General features: G+C 40.2%; 1 protein-coding gene across 1 annotated transcript in view; it reads right to left on the bottom strand.

Annotated features, from left to right (window-relative positions):
- The window catches only part of acap3b (ArfGAP with coiled-coil, ankyrin repeat and PH domains 3b), a 101,674-nt gene that overhangs the window by 59,425 nt on the left and 18,661 nt on the right, over positions 1–23,588 (bottom strand). Inside the window, exon 2 of the mRNA XM_088337852.1 lies at positions 2,262–2,319. Coding sequence (XP_088193978.1) covers positions 2,262–2,319 — 58 coding nt within the window. The remainder of the gene's footprint in view (positions 1–2,261; positions 2,320–23,588) is intronic.

The following is a 23,588-nucleotide window of genomic DNA, read 5'->3' as shown; positions in this document are numbered from 1 at the left end:
TTTCAGGGTGCGCCCTATAACCCGGTGCGCCTTATAGTGCGGAAAATACGGTACTTCAATTTATGGTAATAACTGTTATTTTTAATGTGTTTTTTTTTAGAACTAGCACCAATTAGAATTGCTAAAGCTAACAAGGCTAGCCGGTATGATTATTCCTTATAAGTTTATTTACTATTATTTTTTATTCAAATTATGTGAAATATTTGATATTGGATATATTGTATATTTGATATCTTGTCGTTTGCATTGGAGTAGGGGTCCTAACTCTTCTTTGATGACCTCACACTGCCTAAAGAAGAATAATTGGGTATAAGAAAAATGGATTTTATTTCAGATTAATCAACTCAAAGTGGTCCTTCTCGAATTCCATGTTTGGAGTGTTGGTCAATAAACACAAGCGGCTGACTCCGATTGGAGCAAACATAGCAATCGGACCCCCGAGTGGACCCCTGTGGTTCTTTGGGTCCATTTATTGACAAGCTGACACATATAGTGTGCCTGTAATGGTCTTGTTCAGCCCCCGAGGGGAGGAGGGGGATGTTGTCACTGCAGAACGATGAGATCACTTGCACATACATCGCCGAAAGTGGATTCTGACAGCAAAAATCGCACTTGCCCATTCAATATTCATGCTTTATGTTATGCTACTCATTTTACTTATGCAAGAGATAATTCAGCATTCCAATTTAACATGCTGGGATAACGGTTATTCCGTTTAAGACATGGGCTGAGGGGGAAGGGTTCTGATCATATCTCCCAATGTTCGGTTAAATCGTTCTGCGATACCATTTCCCATGGGGTGGTACGGAGTCGTATGGGATTTCTGCACCCCTGCCATCTGCAGAACCAGAACAGGAGGAGGACCCGGATGCGTAACGTTTCTCACACAAGCTTTATTTTACGGGAATGAGGCAGTCATGCACGTTAACACAAACGCCAGTGCTTCGGCGATCGCTGGGCGGAAGAAGTAAGGCAGAAGTCTGGCGTGGAACAACAGGAAGCCAGAGACCAACGAGATCGATACCAGTTACACGAGCAGATACCCGACAGATGGGGTTGATACCGGACAGGACAGGACAGACAGGATTAATATCAGATACAGGAGACTGGAGACATATATCAGACAGGACGAGACAGACGGGGTCGATACCCGATAATGGAGATTGTAGCAAGGTACCAGACAGGGCGAGACAGACGGTCACGATACCAAACACTGGAGACTGGAGTCCGATATCAAACAGGACGAGATAGACAGGAACGATACCAGAGACTGGAGACCAATATCAAATAGGACGAGATAGACGGGAACGATACCCGATACTCAGGATTGTAGCAAGGTATCAGACAGGATGAGACAGACGGGATCGATACCAAACACTGGAGACTGGAGTCAGATATCAAACAGGGTGAGATAGACGGGATCGATACCGGACAGAGTCAAAATAGACGTCTTGCGGGTGCAGAGGTTCGTTGACGGACTGACAAAGGGTGAGTGAGAGCACTGAGCTTAAATAGGAGGGAAGCCAATCAGTCAACGAGCCGCAGCTGGCGCAAAACGGGCGCGGCCAATTGGGGGCAATGGGCAACCGTGACATTTTCTTGAGCGTAGCAGACAGTTTTTCATCTCTTTTGATTTATTTACTGGGAAAACCTTTTAAAACTGCGGTAAAACAAGTGTAATTTTTACATGATTTAGGTTTATTGCCCAGGCCTACACTCCGTGATTTTTTTTTGAATGTGTATAAAGACATAAACACCCAATTATAAGAAAAATATAATAATAATAATAATTTATAGCACCTGAGGGCATTACACTCAATGATCCGACTCGTCATTTTATAGGGTTAAAACCTGACTTCAGATAATCTATCAGATTATCTTTAAAGGTATTACCTCATCTCTCAGACTCCCTCGGGACATTTACTCGAGTATTTTACCCTAAACCTAAAGCACTCAACGTCACATTTGCTTTTAAGCAATCCACCAATGATTTATGACAATCACGACACGTTTATACATTAATAAACGTCCTATTTTTAAAATTGCTGACACAGGCAAAAAAAAATTGCACTCTGTGTGTGGTTTACGTCATGCTAGCTAGCCAATCGAACGTAGCGTTGCACATCTGGTCTGAATCGGAGGAAAAACAATTCCAGCAAATGTCGAAAAAAAATCTATCGGCGCTCGGATGATGTAAGACGTGACGGATCGGTCGCGCAAAAACATTTGTTTTAGTAATCTGGAGGAAAAATAATCTATACCTTGTCTAGCTTCGCTTCGATCTCCACCACGTCCGTCTCCACGTCGTCGATGCCGGCCCTAAAACAGAAAAAGGATGGTTGGAGGGGTCATTAATCACACAAGTCCGAGAAATGTAGCTACAAATACGTATTGGTACACAAAGCTTGGGAGGTTAAAGTGACAGTGTGTAAGTCATTCTCCACTAGAAGTGGTTGTAGTTAAGAATAAAGCCACAAATCAATAACTTTTAAAACATGTTTTAAAGATTTAAAATGGATCACGACATGCACATTGAAAATTGTAGAAATAAAAAAATTCAAGTATTTATTAATTAAGAAGATAATTAAAAAGAAGAGTATCAATTTAAAATCTAAGACCGTTATTTAAAAATTAAGCGTGAGAAAAAAAAGAAAGAAATAACATAAAAAATAGAAAATAAACGATTTTAACAATCTGTAATTATCAGAATAAATTAATCAATGAACAGTAGAATAAAAATCAAAAATAATTATTTAGATACTTAAAAAATAATAACTATTGCAAAATACAACAAAACAGAAACATTTTTTTTAAATGTTGGATTAAAAAGTCAAAAAATAAAATACACGTATTAAATTCAAAGATATATAATTTAAACAATAAAGATAATAAAACTTACAAGATAAAAAACAAGTAACATTATAAACATTTTATGAAATGAGAAAAACCTATCAATTAATAAAAATGAATAGAAAAACAATGAAATAAAAATAATTTCAAACCATTAAAATAAAGTAAAGAATAAAAAATGCATTCATTAATAGAAGCATGAAAAATGTATCAACTAGAGAAACATCATCATCATCAGCCCTACCGCTTATCCTCATTAGGGTCGCGGGGGGGCTGGAGCCCATCCCAGCCATCTCCTGAACTGGTTGCAGGCCAATCGCAGGGCAAACAGGGACAGACAACTCGCTCGCTCATTCACACCTAGGGACAATTTGGACCGGCCAATTCACCTGAAATGCATGTTTTTGGAATGTGGGAGGAAACCGGAGTGCCCGGAGGAAACCCACGCAAGCACGGGAAGAACATACAAACTCCGCACAGGAAGTCTGGAGCTGGATTTGAACCCACGCAGGAGGTTCCCATGACATGAACTGTGCCACACAAGCGCTAACTTCATTAAAATATCTAAAATAAAAAGTAAAATTAAAAAATATAAAAAAATAATTGTAAACAATTGAAAAAGTAAGATGTATTTAAAAGAAGCAGACAAACATTTTTAAAAACACATCTTTCCAGTATTTAAAATAGAATATTATAATTTGTTATCAAGATAAATAAAACAAAAATTATTGAAAAATAAATAAATTTAACGATCAAAAAAATAATAATGATAATTAAAAGACGCATAAAAAATGAGTAAAATAAACAACAATTCCAGTATGCAAACAAAATAAATTAAAATCATAAAAATAATACAAAAAATTAAAAATAGTGTCATGGTTGCCATGGCGCCCAATTGGCCGCGCCGGTGTGTGTCAAGGTTGCCATGGCGCCCAATTGGCCCCACCCGTGTGGCGCCAGCTGCAGCTTGTTGACAGATTGCCTCCCTGTCAGTATTTAATCTCTGTACCGTCAGTCCCCTTTTGTCGGTCCGTCTGCGAATCTCTTTTTTTACACGGCAAGCCTTTTTTCGCCTGTCCTGTGTTTTTGCTCTTGTTTTTCTCCCGCTACGATCTGTTTGATCTCGACCACGTCTGCTCTACCGTCCCGAATTGCGACCCGTTTTCCTATATCGTCCACGTTTTTGCTCTTCTATCCCGGCTAATGACCCGTTTTTTCTGTTCCCGACACCGCCATCGCTCGCCACGGAAATACCACTTCCACATCTGAGCAACCTATTCCCCGCGACCAGCGATCTCCGGATCGTGTGTACACTCCTTTCCTTTCTTTCCAATAAAACTGTGAGTAACGTTACGCGACTGGGTCCTGTCTCCGCTCTGCTCCTGACAAATAGTTCAAATTAAAAAAAAAGAAAAACAAAATTAAAAAAAATAAATAAACACATCAATTAAATATTTCAAATAAACCACAATGACAACATATAAATAAACACATTTCAAAAAATAAGAATAAAAATGACTAATTCAAAAATAATATAAAAAAACAACCGGAAAGTGAAAGCTTTAACGCAATCCAGGATGTGAAACCTATTAGGACATATTTTTGAAATTCTTCCATGACATCATCTGGAATTTGCTTGGACTTCATCCAGGTAACACGGGGCCACGGTCACACCCAGCCAGATCTGCAGCAACAGGCCCCTCGGAAGGGCCCCACCCTCCTTCCGGGGGCCCATGACATCATCATTGTGTTTTCCCTGGCTGTAAGTAATACCTAGTCTTGCCAAGGTTAGGTACAGAAAGAGCTTAGAAATGAGATTAGAAATGAGGTTAGTTAACCACAGCAAGGGTAAAGAAATTCAATGTCAATGTTTTTTTACTTATTTTATCTCATATAGCTTTATTTCTAAATATATTAAAAGATGACTTGTTCTTGTTGGTATTTCCTGTCCGGTATTGTTCCCGGCTATTTTGTCCTGTTTAATTTCGGTTTCCGGGTTTGTTTCAGTCTATTTTGTCCTGTTTATTATTTTCTCCAGTTTTTGTTCCCGTCTAGTTTGTCCTGTTCATTTTCGATATCCTGTTTCATTATCTATCCCGTCTGTCCCGTCCTGTCCTGTATCGACCCCACCTGTCCTGGTATCGATCTCTTCAGCCTCTTGCTTCCTATCATTTCACGCCAGACTGCTGCCTAACGACTCTCCATGACATGACATGACTCCCCATTTCCCGTAAAATAAAAGGCTTGTGTGAATAGCGTCACGCGTTTGGGTCCTGATCCGGTTCTGGTTCATGACATATATATGTTTTGGGGTAAAAATGACAGTCATATGTACATTTTCAGTTGCAGGAAGTTCTTCCTAACACAATTTACCACCAGGAAATGATAGCATCATTTTCTGCATGGCTCATAATAAACGTCTATAATTGATATACTCTCCTTATAATAATACACATTCCACAGTGTTTGAAAATGGCATGCATCTACCTTAGTGGGTGATAAAGCTTCATAGGGCAATGCTGTACAAACTAATGCCAGCTGCTGTTAATCATGAGGGAAGAAGAAACGCAAAGGCAAAGAGAAGCCATCAGAGTGAGTGTTGGTGTCGTTTTTATTGTACAGAAATATGGCAAAAAATTCAAGCATCTACAAGCTCTTTACTCTTCAATCCTTGAAAACGCAATATTTAAATTCAAGCATTTTCAAGGATTTTATGCATCTATATGAAACCTGATGGTACGATGAGAAAATAAAACTCTAAAATATCCTCCAATATCACCTCCCAACAACCCGAAACACTGAATACACAGACACACACAATGGTTAAAGTACAATAAGAACAAACTAGAGAGTAAAATAAATGAATTATGCTTATGGCGAGGCACAGAATAACCAAGTGAAGAATGGGTTTATCCACAGTGATAGGGATTAAGGCAGAGGGCCTCGAGATTTTCAGCCATTGAACCACACCCTACCAGTGTGCCCCCTCCCGGACTAAATACAAATTATAAATTAAAGCCATAGTCAAAAAGTGGGTAGAAAATGTCATTTTTGTATTACTATACTCATATATACTCATATAATAACCTCATATAATAATAAAATACAATAAAAAATGTTAACAATAAGATATTACCTGCCAGAGGATGAAAAACATTTTTAAAAGATTATTATTTTACGATATTTATAGGAAAGAACGAATAATTCTAAAAATAAATGATAAAATAAGAATAGATAATATAGAGAGAAATTACCTGCAATAGGATTAGGAGCATTTTAGAAATATTAGAATTCTACTTATTTTATTATATTTAAGGGAAAAAAAACAACCACAATTGAATAATTGTTCAAATAAATCATAATATACAATTTTTTAAAATGTAACTATAAGAGATTACCTGCCAGAGGATAAATAAAATTTAAGAAATATTGTTATATTTCTATTATACATATGGGAAAAAAATTCTAAAAATAAATCATAAAATAAGAATAACAATTCTGAGAAAAAATTCCTGAAATAGGATTGTCATGATTACTCATTACACTCACCTAAAATAAGAATAAAAAAATAGAGAAAAAAATCCTCAAATAGGATTAGAGACAGTAGAAATTTTAGAATTCTACTTATTTTATTACATTTATGAAAAAAAAACAAGAATAATTCTTCAAATAAATCATAAAATAAAATTAAACATGTTAAGGATAAAATATACCTGGAATAGAATTCAAAACATTTCTATTTATATTATAATATAAAATAATCTTAATTTAAAAAACATTACACATAAATTATATCATTCTTGAAATAAACAATAAAAGGTTGAAAAATTCATGAAAACAAATGAGCAACACTTAAATTAAATAAATTTTAAAAATCTAAAAATAAAAATTGCCTGCAAGAGGGTTAAAAAAAATCTGTTCAAGATGAGAAAATCAATAATCATTTTATTAATTTGTCTGATGAATTAATTTCCTTTTTTGCACAATAAAGGAAATGCAATTTTCTAACCCATGACTAAAATCACAGGACCAGAAAGATTCCTCCCCAGCTGTGGTACCAAGAAACAGTAAAAATGTCACTGGGCAGAAAGACTGCGATTGTTGTTGTGTTTCTAGTAAACGGGTCAGTGAAGGCATCTTTGTGCACCTCGCATAAGACACCAGTGTTTGCTTTTACTCCCTTTGGGTGTTAAAAAGTGAGGCTTGTGTGCTTCTAATGAGGAGAATCTTTATGGATGGAAACTGAGCTGGTTTGTACTCTTTTAATGACGCGCCGATTGTGCGGTGACCTTGCAAATACTGCAATTTGACCAGTTTCCGGTTTGCTTCTGTCGTTATTATTCGTTTTATTCGATAATAACGACAGAATGCTGAGTTGACTCGATTATCTCCTGCAAAAAAATGCTAACTTGCTTAGGTGGCGATTCAAGGTATTGTTTGATAACCAGACCATTCTTTGTTGTTTTTTAAAATTAGGAATAAATGAATCTACTTTGATTTATTGCCGAGATTCAATTAATATTGAATCTGATTAACTTGAATTTGTCAGGACCAGAACGGAGACAAGACCCAATTGCGTTACGTTTCTCACAAGTTTTATTGAAGTAAAGAGGAAGGGCTGCGCCCACGATCCGGTGTTCGCTGGGCGCGGGAAGAAAATCGCTCCCGTACTCGGATTGCGATCTGAACACAGAAGTGGATCTTCCGTAGCGAGCGATGGCGATGTCAGGGACGGGAAAACGGGTCGTAGCCGGGACTGGGAGAGCAAGGCGCGGTCTGAGTCAGAAGCGAGTCGTAAGCCAGAACGGGAGAGGTGACGTAGTCGGGAACAAAAAGAGATTGTAAGCTAGCCTTGTATACACGGAGATTGGCATACGGACTGACAACAGGGGATTGACAGGACAGGGTTCGAATAGTGACAGGGAGCCAATCAGAACCCGCGGCAGTTGGCACCAAATGAGCGGGCACAGGTGATTTACATTGGTAATCATGACAATGGCAGAACAAAGTACCTGTTTTTGGACTATCAGCTTTGAGTAATTCAATTATTTCGTTATTAAACCCACACTGAAACGACCCAACCTTGATCCAGAAAACTTATGTAATTATAGACCTACCGTTTCTTTCTAAAATACTTGAAAAAGTAGTGGCAAAGCAGCTGAATGATTTCATGTCCGAGAACAATCTCTTTGAATCAATGCAATCAGGATTCAGGGCTAACCACTCTACTGAGACAGCTCTGATTAAGGTAACCAGTGATCTCCTACGGGCAATGGACTCGGGCGAATCATCACTTTTGCTGCTGCTTGACCTTAGTGCTGCATTTGACACAGTGGACCATAATATCTTGCTAGAACGGTTGGAAAAATGGATTGGTCTCTCAGGAAACGTCCTATTATGGTTCAAATCCTACCTCTCAGATAGGACACACTGCGTTAAATATGGCGAATTGACATCTGAGCCATTTAGTGTCACTTGTGGTGTTCCGCAGGGTTCAGTGCTTGGCCCCCTTCTCTTCAGCATTTATATGCTTCCACTGGGTGATATTATTCGCAAGTATAATGTCAGTTTCCATTGCTACGCAGATGACACTCAACTCTATCTCCCGATGGAGGAATCTGCCACACTAAACTGTGGAAATTTGGAGGCCTGCCTCACTGAGATAAAAGAGTGGATGTCACTCAATTTCCTGCGTCTTAACTCTGAAAAGACTGAAATGTTAGTTATTGGTCCATCTAAGTCCCGTGACTTGTTCTCTAAAACCGCTGTGAACATAGACAATTGCCACATCACACAGAGCGACTCACTTAAAAATTTAGGTGTCATTTTCGACCTCGATCTGTCCTTTCAAACACATGTGAAGAAAATTACTAGAACCGCTTTCTTCCATCTCCGTAACATTGCTAAAATTAGTCCTATACTTTCTCAGTCGGATGCGGAAATCATAATTCACGCGTTTGTTACCTCCCGTCTCGACTACTGTAATGCACTACTTTCCGGTCTTCCGATGACCAGACTTAAGAGTCTTCAGCTGGTACAAAATGCTGCAGCGAGGCTTTTAACAAGGACAAAAAAGTACGATCACATCACCCCAATTTTGGCTAACCTGCATTGGCTCCCTGTTAGCCTAAGATGCGATTTTAAGGTTCTCCTATTACTATTCAAAATCATACATGGACTTTCCCCCTCATATCTTTCAGATCTGATCTCCCCCTATGTCCCGACCCGAAGCCTTCGTTCCGAGAGCGCCGGTCTCCTGGTGATCCCAAGAGCCAAGAAGTGTTCCGCTGGTTCGAGAGCGTTCTCCATCCGGGCACCGATGTTGTGGAATGCTCTTCCCCCTGAGATCCGATCTGCAACCTCGGTGTAAATGTTTAAATCTAAGCTTAAAACTCACTTCTACTCTATAGCATACGAATAACCTAAACTTCTTATATGTAATAACTTGTGAAGCCCTTAGAGACTAATTGTGATTAAGGGCTATACAAATAAAAATGACTTGACTTGACTAACCTTAAGTTACACAATTGACCATTATATTTTAATTGTTGAAATTAGGAATTAATCCAATTTGTTTGAATTAATGTAATATATTGCCAAGTCTATGGAAGACTAAAGTACTCGTTTTGACAATCGGCTTTGAGTATTTCAAAGATTCCTAATAAAGTCCTAAATTTTTCGAATGGTCAGGTTTTGCAAAAATAAATTGAATTGATAGCTCAGTGAGAATACAAATAAATAAATGACAGGATCTCGTTACACTTCCTCTCACCTTTTTAAACATCAGCAAACAAAGCAAATTAAATACGAATGAGCGATCGAAAGCGAGCTACAAAGGAAAGTAAGCAATGCACCGCATATAAAAAAGGATCCGGTCAAACTTCACACAAATGTAAAATCTTCCACTCTTGGGAGCAGTGGGAAAAATCGTCAGACAATGAGAAAAAAAAAATTGTCCAGTTTATAAAAAGCGTGAGTAATGCTGATGCTTGTTGCCATGGTGATTTGGGTCAATGAGCGGTTGCTATGGTTTCCTCCCTACTTGGAATTCCAGGAAGAGGTTATTTTGACGCGATGCTCCGAGGATAAAAGTAATTATGAATGAGCTTGTGTGTATATATATATATATATATATCATAGTCGATAGGAAAACAAAAATTAGGTCACCGGCCCTTCATGTGCTGAGTCAGATAACGAATACCGACAGATTAAAAAAATGGAGGGATTAATCATCCATCAATTTCAAATTAAATTGCACCGAAAAAAAAATCTTTCCAGCTAAAAATGTCAAATCATAGTTTTCAAAATGTCCCTTTTCATTGGCAGAAATTTGAGTAATTTATATACATATTCTATATTTATATGCATTATAGTTTCAATTATATTTCTATTTTATATACAGTTAAAATCATTATAATTTGATTTATGTAAAATAATTACAATAAAAAGAATATATTATTGGAATAAATACAAATTGAAAAATGTATTGAAATTGTGTATATATAGGTAAATAGCAAAATATTAATATAAAATATTTTTTAACATTTTTATTTCCTTATAATATAGACAGAGACATTTGATGAGATATATATATATATATATATATATATATATATAATCACGGGGCAGCATGGCGGCGCAGTGGTTAGCGCGTGTGCGGCACAGTTCTGAGGTCGTGGGAACCTCCTGAGTGGGTTCAAATCCAGCTCCCAGCCTTACTGTGCGGAGTTTGTATGTTCTCCCCGTGCTTGCGTGGGTTTCCTCCGGGCACTCCAGTTTCCTCCCACATTCCAAAAACATGCATTTCAGGTGAATTGGCCGTTCCAAATTGTCCCTAGGTGTGACTGAGCGAGTGAGTTGTCTGTCCCCGTGTGCCCTGCGATTGGCTGGCAACTAGTCCAGGGTGTCCCCGGCCCACTGCCCGATGATTGCTGGGATGGGCTCCAGCATCCCCGTGACCCTACTGAGGATAAGCGGTGCAGCTGATGAGATGAGATGAGATATATATATAATCACTACCAGAACGTAGCGTTAACCACAAGTTTATTGATAGAAAGAGGAAGGGCAGCACCTGCAATCCAGTGCTAGCTGGACGCGGGAAGCAAGCCGCACAATCGGATTGCGATCCAAATACGGAACTGGATCTTCGGAGCGGGAGATGGCGGTGTCGAGGACAGAAAAACAGGTGGATAGCCGGGGCAGGAGAGCAAAAACGTGGTCGGGATCAAAAGCGGGTCGTAAGCTGGGACGGGAGAGCAAACTTGGTCAGGGTCAGAAACAGGTCATAGCCGGAGACAAATGGGGTGATCAGGAACGGACGGGTGGAAAAAAAGGTGCAAAAGCGGGACTGGCGGGAGTCAGGGTAAAAGTGGTTGCCTTGTAGGAACAGAGGTTCGCTGACGGACTGACAACAAGAGAGTGACAGGACTGGGCTTTAAAAGGACTGGGAACCAATCAGGTAGCCCGCAGCGGCTGGCGCCAAACGAGCTGGCACAGGTGATCCTAATCAGTCATAATGACAATATATGTATACAACAAATATAAAGCAATATGATTTGGGGACAGCATTTTGCTTTCCCACAGAAACGATCTGGCCTTGCTCCCCCGCCCTCCAGCTTTCCTCCTTCTCTCCCTTTACCCCAGCTGGACTTCACAATGTGGAAACAGCTCACCTGAGTTCACACACAAGAAATCTTATCATTGAAATATTACCTGTTTAGCAAGAACATAAACATAATGAAACAATGTCAGAACATGTGCATTAAATACTATGTTTTAATTTAATTATTTACAGTAATTGAATTGTCTGGTCGCAACTGGGCGTGATGTTTAATGATATCTCTTATTCGTGAAACAAAGGACATTCCTGGGTTGCCTTAACAACTACCACCAGGAAGCCGGGCTGAGCCACGTGAGCTCGGATGCCCGATACCCTGCGACTCCGTTCTCAGCGTGTATGCAATACAGTTAGCTCAGCCGAAGACAAAGAGTTCTCATCGAGCAAGCGACAAGCAAGGAACCAGCAAGCAACCAAAAGGTTCTGATCCAGGCGGCACCGAGCAAGGGGCAAAGAAATCCTGCTTACAAGAATCCAAAAATCTTGTTGAAGCAAGCGAGTGCAAAGCTAGGTCCGGTTCCAGCGAGCAATCAAAAGAGTTCTGCTTCGACCTCAAAGAAAACTGCCAGCAGCCAACCACGGCTTTAACACACTGCATCCCGTGGTTCTGGTCCCGATCGGGCCTCCAGCCTTGAGGATTCCTCACTGCAGACAACCGCCTGGAACCTCTACACTGGCCTCCACGCCATAAGCACATCATTGCATTAAACAAAAAGTCATCCAATGGGTTCAAGTATAGATTGGTGTGATTAAGGGGAATTTCTATCAAATTATAATAACGCCCAGCTGCCTAAAGTTCTATCTACAGTGAAAATTAAGCCACCCACGTTGTCTTTATATCTGATGGGGCCAGCCAAGTTCCCTACTTGTTTTTTTTACATCCTTGTTTTTGTTGTTTGTCCTATTCAAGTTTCCTCTGTAGATGATAAAAAAAAGATGGTCTGTGGTCTGCATTTATATAGCACTTTCAGGTCGATGAAGACCTCCCAAAGCGCTTTACAATGTGCTTCACACTTACCCATTCACACACACACACACCAATAGCGGCCATGCAGCCATGCAAAGCCCCCACCTGCTTATTGGGGGCATTTGGGATTCAGTGTCTTGCCGAAGGACACTTCGATATATAAAACACAGGAGCGAAGAATTTACTTTCCTTGGCTTGCACCAGCTTTAAATACATCGCTATTGTTGATGGAATCATTGATAATAATGCTAAAAACAATTAATTATTTATTCATATTAATAAAAATCAAATGTATTATGAGGAAATATGTATTACACAGGGGCAGCACGGCGGCGCAGTGGTTAGCGCTTGTGCGGCACAGTTCAAGTCATGGGAACCTGTCGTGGGTTCAAATCCAGCTCCAGACTTCCTGTGCGTCTGTGGGTTTCCTCCGGGCACTCCGGTTTCAGAGTGTCCCCTGCCCACTGCCCGGAGATGGCTGGGATGGGCTCCAGCCCCCCCCGCGACCCTAATGAGGATAAGCGGTACGGCTAATGAGATGAGATGAGATGTATTACACAAAATGTATATTCATAATAATGTTGTATAACATTTTATTTTACTGTTATAATTATTATTTTAAAAAGATCTAGCACCATTTGTAGCAAACTTACAGTCTATAGTAGGGATTGGTAATCAACACAGCCTTTCCTCAGCACATATCTTACTCACACTTACCAAAGCATTCGGCATTCAAGCAATTCCAAACAAGATCTGCACGATAACTTACCAGATAGAAATGGAAAGCGCAACGGACATTCCTAATGATGTCCTCGGTCCAGTCTGTGAGCCTCCTTTCTGAGCAAGTTTGTAACTGGACACAGGTGTGTCCAATACCCACACACCTGGCCCTCATTATCCTCACCCTTTAATAAGGACATTTTGAACAGTACACATTGTCAGGTCATTTTCATATCCACAACCACGCCAGGTATTTAAGTGGTTGCTTCTGGTTTCTTTGTTACTTTGCTCCGTACGTTTTCCATTTCCAGTTTTGGTAACAAACAATGTTGTGTGTGCCTAAGAGGAACACTTTAATGTCCTTCTCGTTTTGTTGGCAGGAGTTTACTTCAAGTCAAGTCATGTCAAGTCATGCTTATTTGTATAGCCCTTAATCACAAAGAGTCTCAAAGGGCTGCACAGATCAACGACTATTGCAAATTATTATTACAGACTATTATGACACCATCCCCTCATCTAAAATCTAAAATTCTTTGAATCCGAGGGAGTGATTAAAAGTCAAGTCTGTCATGATGACTGATGACCTGTGCCCACTCATTTGGCGCCAGCCGCTGTGGCCCTCCTGATTGGTTCCCCGGCCTATTTCAGCTCAGTCCTTTCATTCACCTGTTGTCAGTCCGTCTGGAACCTCTGTTCTACAAGGCAAGCACTTTGACTCCGACTCCTATCGGTCCCGATTTTTGCAGCCGTTTTCCACCTGATTTCCCCATTTGTCTCAAGCTACGACCCGTTTTTTTTACCCCGACCATGTTTTGCTTTCCGTCCCAGCTTACAACCCATTTTTGATCCCGACCACGTTTTGCTCTACAGTCCCGGCTATCGACCAGTTTTTTCCGTCTTTAACACCACGATCTCCCGATTCGGAAGATCCACTTCCGCATCCACTTTCCCATGAGGGTAAGGAAAATACCAAAACCTAAAGTCAAGTCATGTTTATTTGTGATGCCCTTAATCACAAGTAGTCTCAAAGGGCTGCACAGACCACAGATTATTGCAAACTACAGACTATTATGACACCATCCCCTGATCTAAAACCCACATGAGGGCAAGGAAAAACTCAAAAACCTCAAGTCAAGTCATGTTTTTGTGACGCCCTAATCACAAGGAGTCTCAAAGAGCTGCACAGACCACAGATGGTTGCAAACTAGACAATTATGTCACCATCTCCTGATCTAACCCACATGAGGGCAAGGAAAAACCCAAAAACATCAAGTCAAGTCATGTTTATTTGTGACAACCTTAATTACAAAGAGTCTCAAAGGGCTGCACAGACTACCACAGACTTCAGACTATTATGAAACCATCCCCTGATCTAAAACCTACATGAGGGCAAGGAAAAACTCAAAAACCTCAACATGAGGAAAACGTAGAGACCTTGAGAAGGGACTGCACATGAGGTCATCTCCTTTCCACGATGACCAGAACTTTCAAAAACAGTGAAAAGAATTCACTCAAAATTGATGTGTAGCCGATCCTTCAGATTGACTAAATTGTTTACATACATATATCAATTTAAAAATAAAATAGAATGAATAAAAAACAATGATTAATGCTTATAAAAATATTAACTATACATTTATTTAAATATGGTTTTGACTTGATTTTTCAATAAAATTAAAAAAGATATATTTAAAATTGTCGGGACCAGAACAAAGACAGGACCCACTTGCGTACGTTTCTCTCAGTTTTATTGGGAAGAAGGGAAATGATTGCACACACGATCCGGTGATCGCTGGTCACGGGGAGTAGATCGCTCTGAACACGGAAGTGGCATTTCCGTGGCGAGCGATGGCGGTATCGGGAGCGGAAAAAACAGGTCAGTAGCTGGGACAGGAGTGCAAAAAACGTGGTCGAGATAAGCAACGAGTCGAAAGCCAGGAGAGGAGACTAGACTGGTCAATATAAAAAAAACGGGTCGAACCCGGGAAACAGACGGGAGCCAAAACAGGAGTGAGTCAGGGTCGAAAAGCTTGCCTAGAGTAAACTGAGGTTCGCAGACGGACTGACAATAGGTCAAAAAAAAGAGTGGGTTGAATTAGGGACAAGGAGCCAATCAGAGTCCGAGGCAGTTGGTGCCAAAGGAGCGGGGCACAGGTGCCTTGCATCAGTAATCATGACAAAAATGTTATTTTGCTGATTTGAGAATTCATATTAAGAGCATGTTTTTTTAGTAAATTGGAAAAAAATAGTAATATCAATCCACTAGGGGAAAAATAAATTTTAAGGACAAAGACGATATTTTTAAAAATGTTTTCCTACATTTATCTAACATGACTTTTTGCAGCGTATGCTTTTATTTTCATCCAGATGTACGCAAAATTTGGACTGAGCTTTCTTTTTCCCTCCCTGTTCTCTCTTTTTTCTTCCCCACAATCACATAACAGACACTTCCTCTCACGGTTGACATCTTCTTGCATGTGAGCATTTTTTCATTTTTTTTTTGCCTGCGGCAAATCTCGATCACGACTGGTATCAGAGGCCTCCTTGTTCCTTGTGGCCTGGACGGGATTTGGCTTGACATGTCGGGTCTGCAACGTCAGTGGACGCTAACGTGAAGAGATCCAAATGACAGGACCAGAATAGAACTAATGGTCGGTTTTCTCCAACATCCGTACACGCTAATGTGAGGAGATCCGAGTGACAGGACCAGAATAGCACAGAATAGAACAGAATAGAACACAAACGGTCGCATCTGCAACATCAGTGGATGCTAACGTGAGGAGATACAAGTGGCAGACCGAAATAGAACAGAATAGAACGTGAATGGTCAGGTCTGCAACGTCAGTGGACGCTAATGTGAGAAGATCCGAGTGACGGGACTAGAATAGGACAGAATAGAATAGAACAGAACAGACACGGTCGGGTATGCAACATCAGAAGACGCTAACTTTAAGAGATCCAAGTGACAGGACAAAATAGAACAGAGTACAACAGAATACAACAAAAAAATAATGCAAATGGTCAGTTCTCCATCATCAGTGGACACTAATGTGAGAAAATCTGAGTGACAGAACCAGAATAGAACACACCAGGACAGAATGGAACACCATACAACAGGATAGAACACAAAGAGTCGGGTCTGCAACATCAGTTGACGCTAACGTGAAGATTATCCGAGTGACAGGACCAGAATAGGACAGAATAGAACAGAATAGACCAGAGTAGAACAAGAAAGCTCAAGTCTGCAACATCAGTGGATGCTAACGTGAGGATATCTGAGAGACAGTACCGTAAAAGGACAGAATAGACCAGAGTAGAACCAGGAAGCTCAAATCTGCAACATCAGTGGATTCTAACATGAGGACAACCAAGTGACAGATAGATAGATGGATAGATAGATACTTTATTCATCCCCTAAGGGAAATTCACATTTCCAGCAGCATCCCTGAGCTGAGAACAGTACAATAATAAAGCCAAAAGAATACAATATACAAATACCCAGTGTGACGTGCAAATGCCCACTGTAGCGTGTTATATAGAGTAACTAAATAGTGCTACACAGAATACATATTGCAGTAAGATTCGGTAATATCCAATGTAGGTGGTGTGGTTTAATGTGGGCCTTTACTCTGCCGGGTGGAGTTAAAGAGCCTCATGGCATGAGGAAGAAAAGATCTCTTCAGTCTGTCCGTAGACAGTAATAGTACAAAATAGAACAGAACAGAGTAGAACCCGAGAGGTCAGGTCTGCAACATCAGTGGACGCTAACGTGAGGAGAACCAAGTGACAGGACAGTACTATAACAAAATAAAACAGAATAGAGCAGAGTAGAACCCAAGAGGTCAGGTCTGCAACATCGGTGGACGCTAACGTGAGGAAATCCAACTGACAGGACCGGAATAGAACGGAATAAACCAGAATAGAACGCAAATGTTTGGGTCTGCAACATTAGTGGACGCTAATGTGTATAAATCCGAGTGACCGGACCAGAGTACGACAGAACAGAACCTGAACGGTCAGGTCAGCAACATCAGTGGATGCTTATATGAAAAGATCCAAATGACAGGACCAGAATAGAACCAATGGTCGGTTTTCTGCAACATCAGTGGACATTAATGTGTGGAGACCTGAGTGACAGGACCGGAATAGAGTGAAATAGAATTAAATAGGACAAAGTAGACCCCAAAAGGTCAGGTCGGCAACATCGGTGGACGCTAACTTGAGGAGATCCGAGTAACCGGACCAGAATAGAACATAATAGAACAAAATACAACGGTAATGGTCAGTTTTGCGCACGTGGCGCGAGCGCACGTGAAGTTCCCTTCCCCCATCGCAGATGATGTTGGAACCTCTACTGTACGTTGCCACGGGCAACCGCCCCATCCCCCGTTATGACTGATTAGCATCTGCGTGGTTACACGCGGTGGCTTAGTCCTTGTACAGCATCGTCCACACGGGTGGGAGTTTTAAGTAAGGGTGCACTAAAAATAGCAGGCTAATAGTTATCACACACCTATCAACCTTAGCCAATTGCAATTCCCCTTGTTAAATGATTATCAACCTTGAAAACACAACACAGCCCCTATTTACTCACAGCAAGACAGACTATGTAGAATGAAAACACCCTAACGTGCGCTACTATGAGCAACTCCCACAACTGTCATTAGCATTAGCATTTGTACTTTTATTTTGGATTGATTATAGCTACTAATGTGTACAGCTAAGCTAATGCTACTTGATAAGAATTAGTGATCTATCCTTCTTAGCCAAGGCATGTGTTTCTTTCAGTTTTAGAGCACTTGTATAATGTTAAAAAGTGACTTATTTTGTATGTATAACGAAGACAGACGTAATTACACGCATTTTCTGAAATATCTATAATGTCCAGTGTTATGGTGCTCATGGTTGTTCTTACTGATAAAAAAAAAAAAAAGAAGTAAGTATTGATCGATTGATTAAGTCAAGCTATAGTCCAGGGATTGGCAACAAGTGGCTCCGGAGCAACATTTGGCGAATTTTTTCAGCTCCAAACATATTTTTTATGGTCCAATATGGCTCTTTCTGTCAAGAACCAGAACAGGAGGAGGACCCGGATGCGTAATGTTTCTCACACAAGCTCTATTTTATGGGAAATGGGGCAGTCACGCACGTTAACCCAAACGCCAGTGATTCAACGATGGTTATGCGGAAGACGTAAGGCAGCATTCTGGCGTGGAATGACAGGAAGCCAGAGGCCGACGAGATTGATACCAATTGCCCGAGCAGATATCGGACAGATGGGGTCGATACCGGACAGGAAGGAACGGACAGGATTCGTATCAGGCACTGGAGACTGGAGTCTGATAACAAGCAGGACTAGATAGACGGAAATGATAGCAAACACGGGAGATTAAAATTAAACAGGGCAAACTAGACGGGAACGCTACTAGACACTGGAGATCGATAACAAACAGAACAAAATAGCCGGGAACGAAACTGGAGATCAATATTAAACAGGACAAAATAGACAGGAACGATACCGGACAGGATACATAAGCAGGAAACCGGACAGAGTCAAAACCCACGTCTTGCAGTCGCAGAGGTTCGTTGACGGACTGACAAAGGGTGAGTGAGAGCACTGAGCCCAAATAGGAGGGAACCCAATCAGTCAACGAGCCGCAGCTGGCGCCAAACAGGCGAGCCAATTGGGCACCATTGGCAACCGTGACACTTTTGACATTTTGGGTTGCCAACCCATTGTTTTATTCTCAGGAATTTTGTGTTGTTGTCTGACTTTAAATCTGTTTAGTGTGTAAATAGGAACAATTCTTTTGTATTTTACCCCCCAGAGAATTGTAGATCTGTTAATATTTAAATTTACATTTCATGTGTTTTTCAGCTATCCCCTGCAAAACATATGAAATGACTAATTACTGAATTCTTTGGTGTATACACATGTGCAAGTCTCAAGTAAGTCTCAAGTCTTCACCTTCAAGTCCCAAGTAAGTCCCAAGTATTTTTTTCTTGGGCAAGTCAAGTCACAAGTCAAGTCCCGAGTCTTAGATTGCCAAGTCCAAGTCAAGTCACAAGTCATAAAAACAGCGACTCGAGTCGACTCGAGTCCAAGTCACTAAGTCTCAAGTCCCCATGTCTGTATATCATTACAACAATTGAAAATTTGATGAACTGTTTGGGAGCCGAGCCAAACGGGCCAGTTTTCTAAATAGAGCTGTCCTCTTGGGTGCGACGAGTGGGGGGCGGTGACGCCTCACATGAGATCGCCAAAATGACAAGCCACCAGAGCGGGCGTGTCAGCGTCATTTTCACGGACTTTAAAAACAAAACCAAAGCAGGATTTATTTTGTGGTCTATATAGTCAAACTGCCATGGCTATGGCAACAATTTCAAGCATTTTGAAACACTTCACCCAAAATTCAAGCATTCACCCGACCTTGAAAACAAAACAGTAAAATTCAAGCATGGTCAGGGATTTCAAGCACATGTACGAAACCTAGAAATATGGCATGCAGTTAAAAAAAAAAAAAAAAAAGATTGGTTAACTCTCAAGGTTTGTTCATTTTCCTTTATGTTGATGTTTTTGAGTTTTTCCTTGCCCTCATGTAGGTTTTAGATCAGGGGATGGCGTCATAGCAGCCCTTTGAGACTCCTGTGATCAAGGGCCAAATAAATAAACATGACTTGACTTTACCTAACTGGATCAGTGTTCAGAAGCTAGATTTGATCAGTATCGGTAAAGAACCAAACAGTTAAAAACGCTACCTAAACGACTCGATGCGCCAGATAAGAATTCCAGCTGTAGTCCCTGTGCGGTTTCCGACACTTAAAACCGGCCGCACAAAATGTAAACACGTTAACCGTCACTGACTAATTTATGAACGCGCGAACGGCGTAAAAACGTTCCCTCCGCTGCACTTTCTATGAACTCGACGCTCTTTCGAGCGCACGGGATGTGGAAACGCCATCGTATCATTCCTGGGAAGCGTGTCGGAACCTGAATCTTCGTTGTCGGAAGTATTTGAACGCGTCGCCGGCCAGGTGGCGTTCGTGTTTGCGGGAAACCACGGTTCCTTTGGGTCGAATGCTGACGGGACTTTTATTATCGGAGCTGTCAACGTTGGAGTGGAGAAAGGACGTGAGGGAGTCATGATGGGACACTCAAAATGATGTGTGGAAGAAAAGTCTCCAAAAATGCGTTGGAGCGTGTTTCCTAAGCGTCCCGAGTGTGTCGTAAAGGAATAATGGAGTCATTCATATTGGAAGAATAACAGGGATATCATTTTTGATGGGACACCATGATGGAGTAGTGTCTGTGATTCACATAGACTAAAATTACAGTTCATTAGTACGTTTTATTTATTAAGAGAAAGAAAGTGATAAGAGAGAATAGATCAGTGTTATAAACAAAGAATAAGGTAGAGGGAGCTAGAGATGAAGGAAGATAGCAAGAGAATGATACAGATATAGAGAGCGATAGAGAGATAGAGAGAGTAAATTATTTTTGTTTACGTTAATGGATAGATGGAATAAAATCTAAGTTTGCTTTTATTATGTGTATATTTAATTTTATCCGTCATATTTAGTTTTCAAATTGTATTTTATTTCAAAAATGTTAGTTGTGCACATTTTATTTTGTTTAATTTTTGTAAAATTTTTGGGGGTTTGTAAATATTTATGGGTGAGTTTTTATAATTTGTAACTTGTATTTTTAATGTTAAATTTATATATATATATATATATATATATATATATATGTAGTTATTTTTGTATTTGTGCTCGTCATAGTACTCTGTCCCTCCCCACCCATCTTTATTCATAGATTAATTTATTGGTAATTTTTTTTTATTTTATTTTATTTCGTATGATTTTATTTGTAAATCTTATTTTAATCAGGCTAATTTATTTGGTTGGTTGGTTATAATTGTCTATGGTTTTAAGTAGAGCAAATTCAACGTCTTTTGTTTTTTGTTGAAAAGAAAAAGAACTACAGTCAAAAAGGTAAAAATATGTAAAGAAAAAAATAAAAATAAAAACGTCCATCCACACAGATTTCCAATTCAGTTGAAAGAGAATCGAGCAGTAACTCGACCAGACAAGTTCATTCACGACTAAACTCGGGAAGTGACGCACGATGAGACCATTTCAAGAGTCGAGAAACATTTCACTGACGCTTTAGTCAAACATCCACCGTCTTTATCTTGTATGTTGGAACTCGCCAGGGAGGGAATCCGCCGCGCTCAGATCATAAATCTCGTCTGTAATAAACATTTATACGAAGAGAAAAAAACCTGTATGGGGGATGTTCCATTTACTTTGGCCAGATTTGACAATTCCATTCAAAGTAACTCCCATTGAGGATTTGAGGGAAACATTATTCTGAAACAGGGGTCTTTTCATGAGTACATATGGCTCTGAGATGTCTGTCTGCTGTGCGTCAAAATCAGAAAAAATGCCGTTCTTGTCACGAACCAGAAAAGGATCAGGACCCAAACGCGTGACGTTACTCACACAAGCCTTTTTTTTTACGGGAAATGGGGAGTCATGCACGTTAGGCAGCAGTCTGGCGTGAAATGATAGGAAGCCAGAGGCCGAAGAGATCGACACCAATTGCCCGAGTTGGAACGAAAACTGGAGAGAAAAATAAACAGGACAAAAATAGGCAGAAGCAAAACTGTAAACCGAAATTAAACAGGACAAAATAAACAGGAACAACACACGGGCAGGGCCAATTTGGCGCCATGGCAACCGTGACAGTTCTACTCGTGGTTTACATCACGGCGTCATAAAGATGCTGATATTCTTTTGGCTGAACTCCTTCCCACAATGCCTCCTTCTTGTGTTCTTGCAAAGAAAGAAAGAAATAAAATATACAGTAGAGCCATGGGTTACGGCGTACCTAATTTACAATAATTGCATGTTACGATGTGAGATTTGTGTCAGGACCAGAACCGACACATTTCGTTCAGTTTCTTACAAGTTTTATTAAAGAAAAGAGGAAGGGCTTCGCCCACGATCCGGCTTTCGCTAGGCACGGGAAGCAAGTTGCTCTCGTATTTGGATTGTGATCTGAACACGGAAGTAGATCTTCCGTAGCGAGCGATGGCAGTGTCAAGGACGGAAAAACAGGTCGATAGCCGGGACAGGAGAGCAAAAACGTGGTCGGGGTCAGAAACGGGTCGTAACCGGAGACAGACGGGAGAAAAAACGGGACAGGTGGGAGTCAGGGTCGAAAAAAGGCTTGCCTAGTATACACTGAGGTTCGCAGACGGACTGACCAAAGGGGACAGATAGGAGTGGGTTTAAATAGGGACAGGGAGCCAATCAGAGTTCCAGGCAGTTGGCGCCAAAGGAGCGGGCACAGGTTATTCACATTGTAATCATGACAATATTATGCTTAGACCCTTCTTACAGTATTCTTCCCACCATACAACATCAACAACAAATTCTTGCCCCCAAAATGTACAAAAGTCAAACTGTGCAGTGTGAGTAAATGTGAGTACCGGTAGTTATTTTTTAAGATGCTGTCTGCTATCAGGCAATATTATGAAAATGCTGTTCTGCTATTGATTTATGTCACGCTTCATGAAGATGCCGATATGCTATTGGCTGAACTCCCTCCCACGATGCCTTTTTCTTGTGTTCTTGCAGGAAAACAAAGAAAATGTACAGTAGACCCCCAAGTTACAGAGTACCTATCTTACGATAATTTCAGGTTACGCTGTGAAATATAAGGGCTTCATACGTCTCAAAGTTACCCGTTTGTTATGATTTAATGCATATAAGATGCTGGTCTGCTATTGGTTTGCGTCACAACGTTATGTTATTGGCTGAAGTCCTACCAACAATTTTCTTTTCCTCTATCTTCATTAAGTGTAACCTTGTTTATATGTTCTTTTGTTCCTTGAATTTCCATTATGGTCTTTGTTGCTGGGTTGGATCATGTCAGGTTTGATTTATTTTTTTTAAACCATGTTATTTGTTTTGTGACACCTTGTGTGTGTGTTACTTTGTTCCTTATGTTTTCATTTTGGTCTTTGTTTCTGGTTTGCTCATGCCAGGTTTAAAAAAAAAATTGGTCATGTTATTTGGTTTGTGACACCTGGTTTGTTTGTTACTTTGTTCCTTGTGTTTCCATTTTTGTCTTTGTTTCGTGTTTGGATCATGTCAGGTTTTATTTTATTTTCCCATATTCTTTGTTTCGTATTACCTTGTTTGTTTGATACTTTGTTCCCCGCATACCCATTTCTGTCTTTGTTTCTGGTTTGCATCATGTCAGGTTTAATTTAGTTTGGACAGGCTTTTTGGTTTTTGACACATTGTTTGTTTGTTACATTGCTCCTTTAATTTCCATCTCATTTTCTTGTTTCTGGTTTGGATCAGGTCTGGTTTAAACTTATTTTATGACACCTTGTTTGTTTGTTTGTTACTTAGTTCCTT

The sequence above is a fragment of the Urocampus carinirostris genome, chromosome 6, assembly GCF_059441175.1.
Source record: "Urocampus carinirostris isolate Australia breed hairy pipefish chromosome 6, RoL_Ucar_1.0, whole genome shotgun sequence".
Taxonomy (NCBI): Eukaryota; Metazoa; Chordata; class Actinopteri; order Syngnathiformes; family Syngnathidae; genus Urocampus; species Urocampus carinirostris.
The sequence above is the reverse complement of the archived record's forward strand: the minus strand, read 5'-3'. Positions and strand labels throughout refer to the sequence as shown.